Below are 15092 nucleotides of genomic sequence, written 5' to 3' on the forward strand. Positions count from 1 at the left end.
GTAATTCCTGAGGCTTTGCTTTCTCTTCATAGGTACTCAGTTCTTGAAGATGCCATCTTCAATGTTAATTCCCATTCTTCTTTTCAATTTAACTTTTTAAAAACTTTTCCTGATAAATGCTTTTTAATAAGCTTTAAATAATCATTGTCTGCATTGCAGTGAATGTTATTTTATTTTATATGGAACATCTAAAAGCATCTAACTAATACAATATAGTATATGTAAAGATCTGCATTAATCACACCATGGTACTTTCAAGTGACTGGTGTATTTGAGACTGAAGTCCTGAAAAACATTATCATTGCACATACTAATATTCCATTTAAATACCTATTTGACTTTAAAATAAACTGATTAAAATGGCAATATAATAGGTTTATTTATTGACTAACAAGACATTAGTATAGCACCAAATTTTAAATGAATGCACAAAATGTAATGAATTTTGCTATGGTTGCTTACATGTGTACCTAAAAAAATGGTATAAGAAAAATATGTACTGCTGAGGGAGTGAGTGTACAGAAAATGCAACTTTACATGTTGTGTATGTGTCATTTTAAAATAATTTTATTTGAATGCATGCTTTAGCATCTTTTAAATTAAAGCTAAAATGGAAAAAAATCATATAAAAATAGAACTGCTCTTAACTATGAAAAGGGGAAGGATGTGCTTGGAATGCTAGCATAGGAATTTTTAATCATGGAATTTTTTATGCATCAGCAAGAGATTGTCAAAAATGTATGTCCCCTAGGTGTCTCTCTACACTTAAAATGTGAACTGACATTAAAGTTTACAAAATGTCATGTTTTATATTGCACAAAACACACTGATGGAGAACACAGAGTAGCAAATAAAATACAAAAAAAAAAAACGTATTCCTCCTGTGGGTTAGCCTGGGTGGGTTGTTACCCTGTCTGTCTCATACGCTGGCTTTCCAACATTTTCACCTCTCAACAGTATATCATGTCTCCCTACAAACCTCTAGCCTCTATTACTCCCTGCCAATGAGGCTTTATCAAACTGCAGCTACAGAGCCAACAGATCAGAGTGCCTTGCTACAGCCCCTGGTGTGTCTGTATTTCTGAACCATGATTAGCCCTTAAAGAGACATGTTTTCAAAGCAATTTCTCTTTATGTCACTTTGGCTGCCTTGTTTCCAATGATACCTATATGTTACTACAAATTGGACTGAGTTGACTTATTGCCAGTCCTGTAAAACTGTACTCTGTTTCAAGTGTCCTCAATGAGTTTATTTCCAGGAATTACCAGCTAACATTGTGAATTTTGCAAGGCTATTTATATTTTGCAGGTTAAACCAGTGGTTAATCAGCTTGACATAAGAGTCCATGCATTTTTGTGACATTTGCAAACTGTTAGTACTATTGGAGGCTAAAAAGAAACAAATATAATTTAAGTTAAAAATACTAAATTGTGCTGATTAATGAATTTTAATGGTTTATATGACTAAAAACTTGACATTTTCATCTTTTCTATCTTACAGCTAAAAACATCATCTGCATGAAATATGAGATTGTAATTGAATAGTCCTGCAACTTCCTACACTGAACTTGGAAAATTTGTGAATAGTGGTTGTATTTTGAATTAAAAGCCCATATTGAAATGACAATATTAATTTCCTTGAGTAGCATAAAGAAATTGTCTAATCATATTCCACTTTTTCCATTTAGAACATTTGCTCTGCAGGGAAAATTATGTTTTGTGTTTTGATAGCTTTCAGCATGTAATAGCAACCAATTCATGCTGCAGACATACGAAATGCTGGTTGTTTATTACTGATGAATGATGTCTAATGAAAAGTAAACAGTACAAACCTCCTCACATTTTCTTTTCTGTTTTTATTCTTGATTAATATCCTGTTTTTTATTTATTTTAGATTTATATTGTCATCATGTTATGTACTGTGCTTTTTTAAGAAGCCTTAAACTTTTATCTGTAGCTCACTCGTTTTAGAAAGGTTTTCCTAATAGACACCTGAAGATGCAAAATGTAGACTCTTTAAAAAGTTTACATTTTTTTGGGCTAATGGATTTTCAGATGACCCTGCTGTGTTTCTCTACTGTTTCTGAACATTACCCTGTAGGCCCTCATTCCTTAAGTTGACATGCTTGTTCCTAGCATAACAAATATTTTCAGTAATTCTTCCAACTGAAAACAAATATATTTTGAGCATTTGTCAGGGTTTTTTTTTTAGGAAATGGCAGAAGCAGCATTATTGAATCTCTTCAGTTTTCTCTGTTTTCCCCTTCCCTGCTGCTTCTGTATCTTTAAGCATTTGTTGTATATTGTAAATTTACAGTCACAGAAAGTAAAATTTAAAAGTACATAAAATATATCATAAAGCCATCTGATAAAGACTTGGCTGTTATAAATTAAATCTCTATTTTAGTTGCATGGCAGGCACTGTAAATACATTGTGCATTAAATAGCATTTTGAAAACAATCTCTAACTTTAAATGAGCAAAATGAAATTTTTTATTCGTTATCTGCTCCCATGCTGCTACTTTCTTTGAAATGCAGTATCTTGAACTTGAAGGTATGAGATATAAGGAAAGCTTGGAGGAGCAGAACCTTTCCTGTTTAAGCGTATGAAAATTAAAAGATGACATGAATGTTTTTTGTTTAAGTTTTGAATTGAATTAGTACAGTGGATCCCAGCTGTTTCTTTAAATGTCCATTTTTAACAAGAACATGGGGACAGAGATGTAAACAGGTTAAATGCCAATTTCACACAAATGTTGACGTTTTTCTTCATACAACGAAACATAGTGTGGTAGCCGACCCGGACACGTTCAAGTCACCAAACACACGTTTACTTTCAGACTCCATATTTACAAAAGTGCCACACAACCCCAAAGTCCAGGCCACCAAACAGATGCCTCATTTCTCTTCAGGCCGCCTCCACTCCTCTCCTCTAAGCCCTCGTCCTTCTTCCACCCAACTCAAGTCATCATATGGAGGGAGGCGGCCCCTTTTATTATTACCCAGATGTGCTCCAGGTGCCTCCCGACAATCTTCCACCGGCACTCCCCAGTGTGGCAGAAGTGCTGAGGTCCAGGGCTCCCAAGGCATTGGGGCACCCCCTGGCAGTGACCCATAAGAACCAGGGCGGTTGCCTCCACATGGTCTGGGGAAGGTGTAAGCCCTCCTCCGGTTCTCCAGGGCGTCCCAGCCGGGTCTCCAGCCACCTGTGACAATAGACACATGGAATAAATCTCCAAGCAGTCTGGTCGAGAGTAATATTCTAAAAATCTTCAATGCTCAACTTGATGTTGTTTTAGAAAAATTAGATGAGTAGTGTTGGTGAGCTTGCTCGGCTGAAAGAACTACTCTTCTCAAAATTGTTGTAATGTTCTAATGTTCTTGCTGCCTACCACTCCTCTTTCTTAGCTAAATTTTGACAGGATAAAATTATGGTTCACAATGGAAATTTTTTGCAGGAATACATTACAATTAATTTTATCTGCTACCTGCTTGTCCTTAGTGTTAGCAAATTGATTATTAAAATTTAATGTTGAACTCATTTAAAGTAGAGGGACAATTGTCAAGGCCCGTAGAATAGGATATTATCCTGATAATTGGGACAGAATATAATATTGCAGTTTTCATGTTTAAAAATATTAAGCAATGCAAATTAATTTTGCAATATATTATCATTTCTGCACTAGTGGAAACTTGCTTAGGTATACCTTTAGGTATAGGAGAACTTTCCACTTTTCTAAATATAACAGTCAAAAACACAGTTTCACTAAAGCAAAAAAATGGAACAATTTAGGGGGAAACCCTCACTAACACTGGACACAGAATATTTTGACAAACATTGCCTTGGTGTGATAAATCCTGCTTGCTATGGAATTCTTGCTGACTGGAGTGAAATGATATAGGAAAAGTCATGGATTCAGGAATTCAGATCCACTGGTTATCAACCATGTGGGCTGTAGTGGCTTTTTAATGATGCTGTTTGGATCCAATGGTATAAACAAAGTAGTCTTTGGATGTTATAAGATATCCAGATATTACTTTTGATCAGGTCTTTTTTGGAAGGGTACAACTCTTGTCAGAAATTAGATAAATGCATGGATTGTGTTCAGCAACGTGCTAATAAATTCATGTTACAGAATAGAAACTGCAACCAGTGTTCCAGTTTCAGAAAACATCCCTTACACATTTCCAAAATAACAACAAAAAGCAAAATGTAAAATAAATACTCTTGGCAGTACTTTTTCTGAGGGAAGGATACTTGATTGCTTTATTCTGGATGGGAGCCAATTGGAAGTGCTGTGAGGTACAATATCACAAATAATCCAGAACTAAAACGCATCTCTTTGGATGTTTAACATGATTTTTCCTTTCAGTTAATATGCTTCCGAATTTTTTATGCTTGGGATGTGGAAAAAAAGAAAAAATTGAGTTTATATAGTTTTCGTTAACACCAGTAGCCTATAATCAGTATTTCTGCATAAAGGTTCAGTGGGCCACAGATGTGCAATGTATAATAAGATTATCCCAGTAATTTACCTTATTAAAATGTTTATAATGAACCCTCGACTTTGTCTTCGTAAGCTTTTTTGCAAGTTTCCATTAAATGCTTAATGTAATTTCTTATCTAGAAAAGTCTTATTTTCTATAGTGCATAACATTGCCTCTATGCCGGGTGCTGCAAGCCTGTTTTTGGCTCATGAGCTTAGCTGTATTAGACCTGCAGTGTTTTACCCTCAGTTGTGCATATGCACATGTGCATCCTTAGCTTTCCAATTTGCAATGGGGCTTAAAGTCCAGAGCATATATTGTTCTCGGTAGTAAAATTAGAAACACTTTTTTTTTTTGTCATGTTTGCACTTAAAGTTTTATCATTTCCCAGAGCTTTGATAAGTACAGTGCCATATTCAGCATTATAGGTTGCCACAGTAATAAAAAAAAAAAAAGGAAGAAAGCAGATCAAAATCAGGAGAGCATTTAACAAAGCACATTATTCTGATTAGAGTGGGCCCAATCAGAACCATGATCTTCACTTACTGCTTAGGAAGTTTTTAATTTGAAAAAGAAACTACGGAAGCTTTGTGTGTTTCTTACATTTCATGGAAAAGAAGTCAACAATATGATGCCCCTTGTTTAAAGAAGTGCATACATCTGGTACAGAAAGAGCTAGTATGTAGAGCATATTTTTTCAATTATTTGTTGGCTTACTGTCCACCAAGCACCTAGCTCCATGTTAGCTAGCACAACTGCCAAAGAGCCCCAAAGTCTTGTGCTAAAGTTCTACAATGTGAATAGTATGAATGCTCTTTCTGTGTTACTTTTTTAATTTAGGGGTTCATAGCCAATATATTTTCATTGACAGTGGATAGTCAGTTTATTTAATGTCTGTTGCTATATTTTGTCTGATGACAGGGTCACAGGATACCACAGTGATAAGATGTTATTTGAGACAATCCAGGCACCAACATCCACCCGTTTGATTATTTTTTTTGTAATGTGAGCGATAAATGAAATTACACTTTTCACTAATCATTAGAAAAAGAGGGACATATATAATTAAGTAACTTAATGTAAACATTGGAGAATTTTGCACATACTTTATAAGGAAATATTCTGATATGGCCCAATCAGAATTTCCATGCAACAAACATCACTGCTTGTAATATTTACATGACTAACTATAAAGAAAGCTGTCAATTTAGTTCTTCTGGGTTTGATAACTTCTTCCAGTTTTATTTTGGAAAATTGAAAAATCTGTTTAGAATTACATGACTGAAAATAGCTGGAAAATAATCTCCATCCATTACAAAAATGTCCGCCTCATCACCAGGCACAGCTTCTTTTCTGCTTTAGTAATAGCAAGTCCCACTCTCTTTGTCTGCCGTAGTGGTTCTTTTTTTAATCACCCCACCATTTACAGGGTATCCAGCTAATTTTTTAAATCATTATGAGAATCCATTTGCAATTACAGTATATCATTCATCAAGTAAACAATGCTCTGGAGGGTGAAAGGTTATTGTGTATGTAAAGAGGGAGTAATATGAAGAAAATGATATGGATACACACTTTTCAGATGTGCAGTCTCCAGATATGATTCACTTTGCTGGAATATTTCAAGTTGATGTGTACCTGTGTCTCTTTCAGGTTCCAAAATGAGCTACTCAGTTGGCAAGGTAGAGTCCAGTAAGTCAAAAGCATAATAAAAGAAAATTCACAGCTCACTAAGGTTCATTTTATATGTTTATAGGGCATTATTTTCATGTGCACATAGTACAGAAAGTTTAATGAAAATTCAAAGAATGTATATATTTGTGTGTGTGTGTGTGTGTGTGTGTGTGTGTGTGTATGCATACACACAGATTTGATTCAGATGGAATTCACACCCCTTCACTTTCTGCAAACTTTAATGTGTCATAGATTTTATTTTATGCCTATTTATTTCCACTCAATAACTCATAATGACAAAGGGAAAACATATTTTCAGAAAGGTTTGCAGATTTATTAAAAATCAAAAACTGAAATCTCTTATTGACAAGTATTCAACCCCTAAACTGTGGCACACTCAATTTTGGTTGGGTACATCCTGTTTGCTTGACATATCTTTGAAATGTGTCTAGAACGTGCTTGGAGTCCAACAGTGGCAAATTGAATTATGTGAATGAAGTTTAGAAAAGCATAGAACTATGTATATAAAGTCACACAATTCATACTGTATGTCAGGACAACAACCAAGCCATGAAGTCCAAAGAATACTCTGTAGGCCTCAGTGATCAAATTGTGGTGAGGTATAGATTAGTGTAATGGCATAAAACCATTTCTAGAGCTTTGGGTGTTCCCAGGAGCACAGTGTCCTCAATAATTGACAAATGGAAGAAGTTTGGAACCATCAGGACTCTTCCTAGAGATGGTCATTCATCTAAACTGAGTAACTAGGCAAGGAGGGCCTTGATAAGGGAGTTGATTAAGAACCCAGTGGTCACTCCAATAGAGCTTCAGAAGTCCCTGCTGAGATGGGAGAATCCATCAGAAGGGTGACCAAAAGCGCAGCACTACATTGAACAGGCATTTATTGTAGAGTTGCTAGATGGAAGCCACTAAGTATTAGGCTTAGAGTTTGCCACATGACATTTAAGAAACTCTAAGTAAGAGTATGTGGAAACATATTCTCAGGTCTGATGAGACAGAAATGAAACTCTTTGGGCCCAACTTCAAGCAATTTGTCTGGCAAACACCAGAAACTGCTAACCACCTGCCAAGTACCATCTCTACGGTGAAGCATGGTGGTCGCCACATCATGCTGTTGGTGTGCTTCTAAGCAACACGGATGGGGAGACAGGTCTAAATACAGAGTGAAACTTGAAATAAACTTGCTCCAGAGAGCACACAAACACCAATAACCCAAAAAATACAGCCAAGACAATGCTGGACTGGTTTCCGTACAAGTCTCTAACTGTCCTCGATGGCCCAGTCAAAGCCCACACTTAAACTCCATAGAACATCTGTGAAAATACCTGAAGATGGAAGTTTGCAGATTATTTATATCTAATCTTAATAGAGCATGAGGATCTGCTAGTCAGAAGGGAACTAACTGCTGAGATCTAGATGTGCAAAGCTTGTGGAGACTTACCCAAGTAGCTATACCTGCTCCCAAAGGGGCTTTTACAAAGTACTAAATTAAGGATCTGAATACTTGTATGTATGAGAGATTTCAGGTTTTGATTTTTAATAAATTCGCAAAACTTTCTGGAAAAAATTTTTACTTTGCCACTACATTACTAAGTGTAGATGATGGGCAAAAATATTAAATGTATCCATGTAAACTTAAATTGTGTAGAAAGTCAATGGGTCTGAATACTTTCTGAATCCACTGCATGTATTTATGTTTTATCAACATACAAGTAATGTCCCCATGCTGACATTTTTTAAAGAAAAGTGCAGCACCACATTATCTAAGACAGCACTGAAAATGAGATCCTTCGGTGAGTTTGAATTTAATTATGAATAGAAAGCAGGATTGACAAAACACGTTTCTATTAATTTGTCTGAAAGATGATTAGATTATGTACCTGGTTCATGACTGTAATTGTGTATACTGTTATCAGCCACCAGAATCTCTGGGTGACATGTTTTGACAATGCCTTATGTTAATATGATTGTCATTTACCTCTCCGTCAGTTTTAAATGTTCAGTAATTCCTAATCCCAAAATCAGAGCAATCATGTACCATTTAATTAACAATTTGTTGTGGCAACTTGCACCACATTACTAGCATATTGCTTTATCCTGCTTAACTTAAAGTGTGCTATGCCATACCATAACACATTGGTGGGTAAATGTCCAGTTTTACTTAAATTAAAAAAGATCTAATTTGCTTTTCAAGGAACTATTCAAACCCACTTTTTAATATGGCAGACATTTTAATAAAATTGTCCATGATAAATATCTGCAAACCTTTGGGATTGGTTACTTCACATTGATTCCTCTTTTTGGCAAAAAATGTGTGATTGCTGAATAATTAATTCATTATAATATAGTTTCTAAAAAAGCAATAATATATAAATAAATGTTTTTCATGATGTTAACCATATGATGTATGTGTTGTTTTTCAGCTTGGTAGAGAATGGACAGCTACCTGATCCAGCAGAATGGGCTGTTTTAGATGTTGTTAATTATTTTAAAGCAGTTGGATTTGAGGAGCAAGCAAATGCATTCCAAGACCAGGTAAGCTTTATTTTAATCACTGTTATGTTGCAGTAATTTGTTTAAATGATATATTAGAAAAAATCTGATAAAACAAAAAAGCATTGTTAAAATGTATTTGTGTATGCAAGTGAATTATTATAGTAAACTATTTGATCATTTTGAGGTACATGGGATACAAATTTAAATAGAATTGGATGTATTTTACAAGTTATAAAAAAAACTCCGTTTTCACATGATCATGTACTTTAGTCATATTTCCTTTATTATCTGAGAGTTTACTAACATGAAGCATCTAAATCCACCACTAGAAATCATAACATTACTCCTTTTAGCTACCAAAATAAAGTAGTGTAAGTCCTTACTGAACATTTAGAAAAAACACCATTACAAAACTAAGGGGAAAAAATAAGACTTTTTATTTTTGTGCGTGACCTTGCCCTGAAAGTGCTAGTGCCCTTTTGCTTCTGTACTGCTTGTGTTGTTCTTCCTCCTTATGATATTAATTCTATCAAAATGGGAGAATAATAATGTCATTAAGCTGTTTATTGTTGTTTTGTAAGAGTGACGTGTTTTAGTGGTGTGGTGAGGATTGAACTTTTGGTTATATTCTGACAAAATAAGGCATATGAATGCAAAACTGTGGAGATGGAAAAAGAAAGTGAAGACGAGGGAGCCGAGCCTGACTAATATCTACATGGTAAACAAAATGAAGAGCTGGTTATGAAAAAAGCTGTGTGTTCATTCCACATAGGCAGGGTCAATGCTAGAAATTTCAGGCTCTATGAAAGGATATCATATTGGGCTCCTACCCAGGCCAAACCAACCCTGTTCCCTGAATAACCCAAAACCACCACAAACCCCCTACACATTAGAAGATTTTGCTGCCTTTAACAATGTAAGCTGGTACTGCTCATTTTGAATGGCATACTTACAGGGGCTGTGAAATTATACAAAAATAAGGGTTGAATATTCAGTTTAAAAATAAGAAAACATCTGAATATATTCAAACTCAGGTTTGCAAGTCTAGGTATTACTTATTTGACTGTTTTTTATAAATAATAGCAATACTTAGGCAATTGTTATTTAAATATGAGAACCATGAAAATTCTACACACTATAAAAGAGAACCATCTGCACAGCCATCTTGTCTTCAGTCTAGAACTGTTATCTAGGTGAGAAAGAACTTCTTAGACAGCAAGCCATTAAAATCAGCCATGCAAAAGGAGCTGAAATCCTTACAAGCCATCTGCGCTGGCACCATACTTTTTTACATACTTTTTCTTTTTTTATTTCTGGTACCTAAGCATTTAAGTTTTATCTATCTATTTTCATTTTCAGAAAGCAATAGAATGGAAATATTTTTCTTTGGTACAAATAATGATATTTCTTCATTAGAATATCTTTTTAAAAAAAATCCACCAACATACTGTAGATTTCTATAGAAAGCATGTTTTGAAAACTATGTTCTCAAGATTGCTTAAGTTCAGCTGTAAGACAAGTGTGAATTTCTTGTAGTAGGCTGAATTCTAGGGCTTGTTTTGTTAACCTCTGCTGAGGCAATATTCAAGAGGAAGACAACTTTCTTTGGTTAATCTTTATATAATTTTTATTCACATGCACAAAGTTGTTTCATAAGACAATATTAAAGTCTAGTTAGGCTTGCTTGTTTAAGGGGAACCACAGGAATTCAGAAGAAAAACTCTAAATAAAGTATTCTAAATTGAATACTTATTTTTTATTGTCAATCTTGTTTAATTTTTTTTACTGTATAGTATTTAACAGTATACATTTTCAAAGATTATATGTCTTAAAAGGCACATGCACTATATATTCACGAGAGAACTACTTACTTTAGATTGGGTTTTTTTCTATAAATTGCTTGAACATCCTGGTTGATTTTGCAACCTCTCTCATAGTGCTAAATATCATACTTCACTCACGGTACCGATATATTTGTGCGAATCTATGAGAGACGCAACAGCCTGAGAGGAGGGGGGCAGGGCCCTCCTCACTCATGCTCCAGCCTCGGGGCGTATCTTACATCCACTTAGCTATCTAATGAGAGAACTACTTAACTGATTAGACTGGGTCTTTTTCTATAATTTGCTTGAACATTCCGGTTGATTTTGCGACTTCTGTCATTGTACTCAAAATCATAGTTTGCTTGCAGGAGCGATATATTTGTGCTAATCTGAGATAGAGGCTTTTGGCCAAGGGGAGGGGGAAGCGTGATGTCAGGAGTAGGGAGCCAGGCAGGGCTCTCCTCGCTGTCTTGTTTTAATAATACGTGGACGGAGCCATGGGGGATGGCTAGTATAATATATATTTATATACTGTATCTATTTAAGTATTTATTTTAAAGAGCTTCTAAAAGCCAAATTTCCTCCTGGTAACAAATAAAGCTCTATCTGTCCATGTGTCTGTCTGGCTGTCTAATATGCAGAGAAAACCTCACTTTTAAATGTGGCAAAAAAAATTAAGTTCCATGCGGACTATAACTGCCACAGAATTTAAACACAGTTCACAGTTGAAGTTGTTAGGCAGCAATACTAACTAATGTATTTCTATGCCAAACCAATAATTAATTATTTCCATCACAAACAGTGAAAGATACTGTTTGTGAAATTGTATAAATTATTCAAGCACTTACTTTTAACATGGATCCATGATTGCTATTGTAAAATACCCCTGTTCTACAATGAGGCATAATTTGTCTAAGGCAAATGTTGATAGCCAGAAAACTAACAATGGAAAAATGATTTTGAAACCTTATGGGGAAAATTAGTTATTTAGCATTCCTTAGAAGTAAATGTTGTACGTGATAAATATTGGTAGGGTATTTTAGAATGGGGGTTTTTAAACAGTGGAGCTGCGATCCTGTGCTTGAGGGTCTGAAACAGCCCTGATGAGGTTGATGTTTTTAAAAAAAATTATGGCAGATTTTAGAGATTGTCTTTAAATTATTTCACATTGTTTTAAAATAAATATAACACAAACTGTTCTTCAATTGTTGCTTAACACTAGAGTCCCTGAAGCCTACAAAAAAACTTGTAATCCCAGGCCACCTTAAATTCCTTCGGACCTCTCCTCATCTGGGTCTTTTGTTTTGCAAATGTGTCGATCGGCACAAGCAGCCTTGCTATCTCATTCCCCACCTAACGGAGCTGAAGTCAGTCGCAAACCTCTCCCAGGTCAAGTCTCTTTATCATGTTGTGAGGTGCCTGGAGTTGTATAGAATAAATATATATTGTTATTTAGAATACATACATTTCATGTGTGTTCTGTGTCTACAAAAATCTGTGTAAGTGTAGGATGACATGAAATGCAAGGCAAGAAATGCTGAACACATACCTAAAACATAAACCTTTTCCATATTATACTAATAATGATGTGAAGTGTATAAGTGTTAAGACTTTAGTCCGAATATCAAATAAACACATGTGCTTTTATTCATGAACTAGCAAAATACCCGCGCTTCGCAGCGGTGAAATACTGTCTAAATATTTTTATTAATAAAAAGTAAACATTTTAGACTGAACGAAAATATGTAAAAATTAATTGTTAAGGATCTCTCTGTATACCACGTTGTCAGTTCGGCCCTCTGGTTGTAATATGACTAAGCTGTGTGCTGAGCTCACTCTTGAGCATGCAACATACAGTTGGCCATGTGAAAAGCAATCCCGCCTCAAATCAATGCCAACCTTTTGTAGTGTTTGTCCCTGAGACTTATTAATTGTCATTGCGAAGCAGAGCCTTACTGGAAATTGAACGCGTTTGAATTTAAATGGGAGATTAGATGGTATAACGGGGATGCGAGGAATAAAAACTGTGTCACCTGAGGCACTGCCAGTAAATATAGTTACTTCAATTAGGTTGTTTTGTAGAGATGTGACCTGAAGTCTTGTGCCGTTACAAAGTTTCGGTGGTTGTAAGTTTCTGCTTCCTTGGCGTAGGTCGTAAACGAAAGAAGACACCGCAGTGAACACAGAAGAGAACCCGTGGATTAAATAAAACCTACACAATAACTGTAACAATCGTAACAAATGAATAATAAAATAGAACAGAACCCGTGAATTAAATAAAAAGGTTGCTTCGTTGGTGAAGCAAGGAAAAAGCACTTTCTTATATGTTGTTCGTTTTTAAATCAGTGCAGAAGCTCTGAGAAAGCTGCTTCCTTCGCAAAGTAAGCAAACGACTGAAGAGACGGCGGGGACGCGGTAAGTGTTCGGCAAGGCAGCTGAAGCGCTGCATTATGGGATCTGTAGTTTATTGTGTTACCAGTGCTTCATATCCCCGGGCCATTAATAACAATAATACAGTATATAAAATGATCTTGCGGGACGGATATAATTACACGCCGGGACGGATGTTACCTGGGCCTTGAGTTTGACACATATGGAGTAAATAGAACTTGAAAAGATATATTTTTCGTACATCGAGCCCGCGTGCTATTGTGGTTTTGCTTGCATGCCTCAATAAGTCATCCTCCCCTCACTCTTACTTTTTTACCGTTCATCTAATGAATACACTGAGTATGGCTTTACCAAAACAATCATTGATGGCGAATAAATTATCCCTTATTCGAGTATGTAGATCGGGTTATATATGCACATATATATATACCCGTTTATCGCAGCGGAGACGTAGTGTGTTAAAGAAGCTATGAAAAAGAAAAGGAAACATTTTAAAAATAACGTAACATGACTGTCAATATACAGTAATTGTTTTGTGAATTTTACTGAGTGTTGCTGTCATCAAGGATTTGATTATCATTATTTCTTTCAATCAGGTTCGTATTTGTAGGATGTGTTGTGTTCAAGTTACATTCCGTGTTTGTCAATCGTTGTAAAGATGACAGGTTTCATTCATCGATTCGTTTCTTACTGCATCAATAAACAGCTCGTCTTCTTCTTCATCTGAGACCCGACACACTGTATGCACGGGTTTTTTTTTTTTACACTTCCTTTAGCGGGACATTGACTTTTTCCACCGTGTGCTTTGTTTCCACAGTAGCTGCATTTATGAATATGCTTGCATGTATCAGACGCTTCATATTTTTTTGCTGCCTTTTCAATTGTGTAATTCGTTTTTTGTTCAGCGCTCTTTGGAACTGTTGCTTTTGTCTGTGCACGCGCCAGTTCACGTGAGCCGCTCGGTGTACATGCATCGAAGTTTCCCAGCTGTGCTGGTGCCATGTCGTGCTATGTCCATGGCTGTATCTAATGTTACCAAAGTCCCGGCACTTAAAACTTTCTCTCGCAGTTTCGCTGAGTTTGTGCCAAACACCACCCTGACCATCTCATTTTCCTCTGCATAAGGACAGTCCTTCACCCGTGAATATTTACCCGTGGCAGTTTGCTATTGGATTGCCACTGACGGACGGCCTTATATGGGTAGGCACTAAATTACAAACGCCAGCGACAGCCTGTCTATGAACTTAATTTAAAGTTTAGGTTTACATCGTGCTTTGTTTCCGAAGTAGCAGAACTCATGAATATGGTTGTATATGTCACTCGCTTGCTTCTTATTGTTTCGCTGCCTTCTCAATTATATAATGCATGTTTTCTTCAGCGCTTTTTGGAGGTCTTCCTGGTTTTCTACGTACTGCTTGATTACGTGGAAGGCGTGATGATATCACACGAAACTCCGCCCCCACGGGTTTCAAGCTCATCTCCATTACAGTAAATGGAGAAAAACAGCTTCCAGTTATGACCATTACGCGTAGAATTTCGAAATGAAACCTGCCGAACTTTTGTAAGGAAGCTGTAAGGAATAACCCTACCAAATTTCAGCCTTCTACCTACACGGGAAGTTGGAGAATTAGTGATGAGTCAGTCAGTCAGTGAGTGAGTCAGTGAGGGCTTTGCCGTTTATTAGTATAGATATAACCAAAGCAAAAAAAAAAAATCATTCAATTTACATGTTGCTTTCAATGAGTTAAAAACCCAAGTTCAAATGTCAATCGACAGACAGTTGATATGTATTCTTGGATGGTGCAGACTGTGTAAAATGGGGTACATTTTTATACTGTATAACTTGTTCATATAGCTTGAGTGACAGTCTGTCTATCTGTGTATGTTTACTTTTGAATTAATTTTCCTATATTGCAGTTAGTATTGTTAAAATCATAAAGATGTTTTAAAATCACTGCATTAGATATTTGTTACTTGATATGTCTTGTTATTTTTGAAAATTTCTGATGATTTTTAAATTCATATAAAGATACTGAGTAATTGCTATTGAAAACAATATGCATAAAAGAAGATGTCGTTAGCTGGTGTGATGAATCTTCTACAAATTATTTTACAAAGACTAAGAAATTATTCCTGATTTTAAAGAAAATTGCAGTGATTAAAGACTAAGGGCCTCATGTATAATTGTTGCCTATGCAC

The 15092-nt window shown here is 35.7% G+C and overlaps 1 protein-coding gene across 2 annotated transcripts in view; it reads left to right on the plus strand.

Moving 5' to 3' along the window:
• samd13 (sterile alpha motif domain containing 13) overlaps window positions 1-15092 on the plus strand; it is a 74389-nt gene that overhangs the window by 30747 nt on the left and 28550 nt on the right. For both annotated transcript variants that reach the window (XM_039736146.1, XM_039736148.1), the window contains 2 exons: window positions 6142-6180; window positions 8607-8718. In XM_039736146.1, the coding sequence (XP_039592080.1) occupies window positions 6142-6180; window positions 8607-8718 (151 nt within the window). The remainder of the gene's footprint in view (window positions 1-6141; window positions 6181-8606; window positions 8719-15092) is intronic.

Source organism: Polypterus senegalus, chromosome 14, assembly GCF_016835505.1.
Source record: "Polypterus senegalus isolate Bchr_013 chromosome 14, ASM1683550v1, whole genome shotgun sequence".
Lineage (NCBI taxonomy): Eukaryota > Metazoa > Chordata > Cladistia > Polypteriformes > Polypteridae > Polypterus > Polypterus senegalus.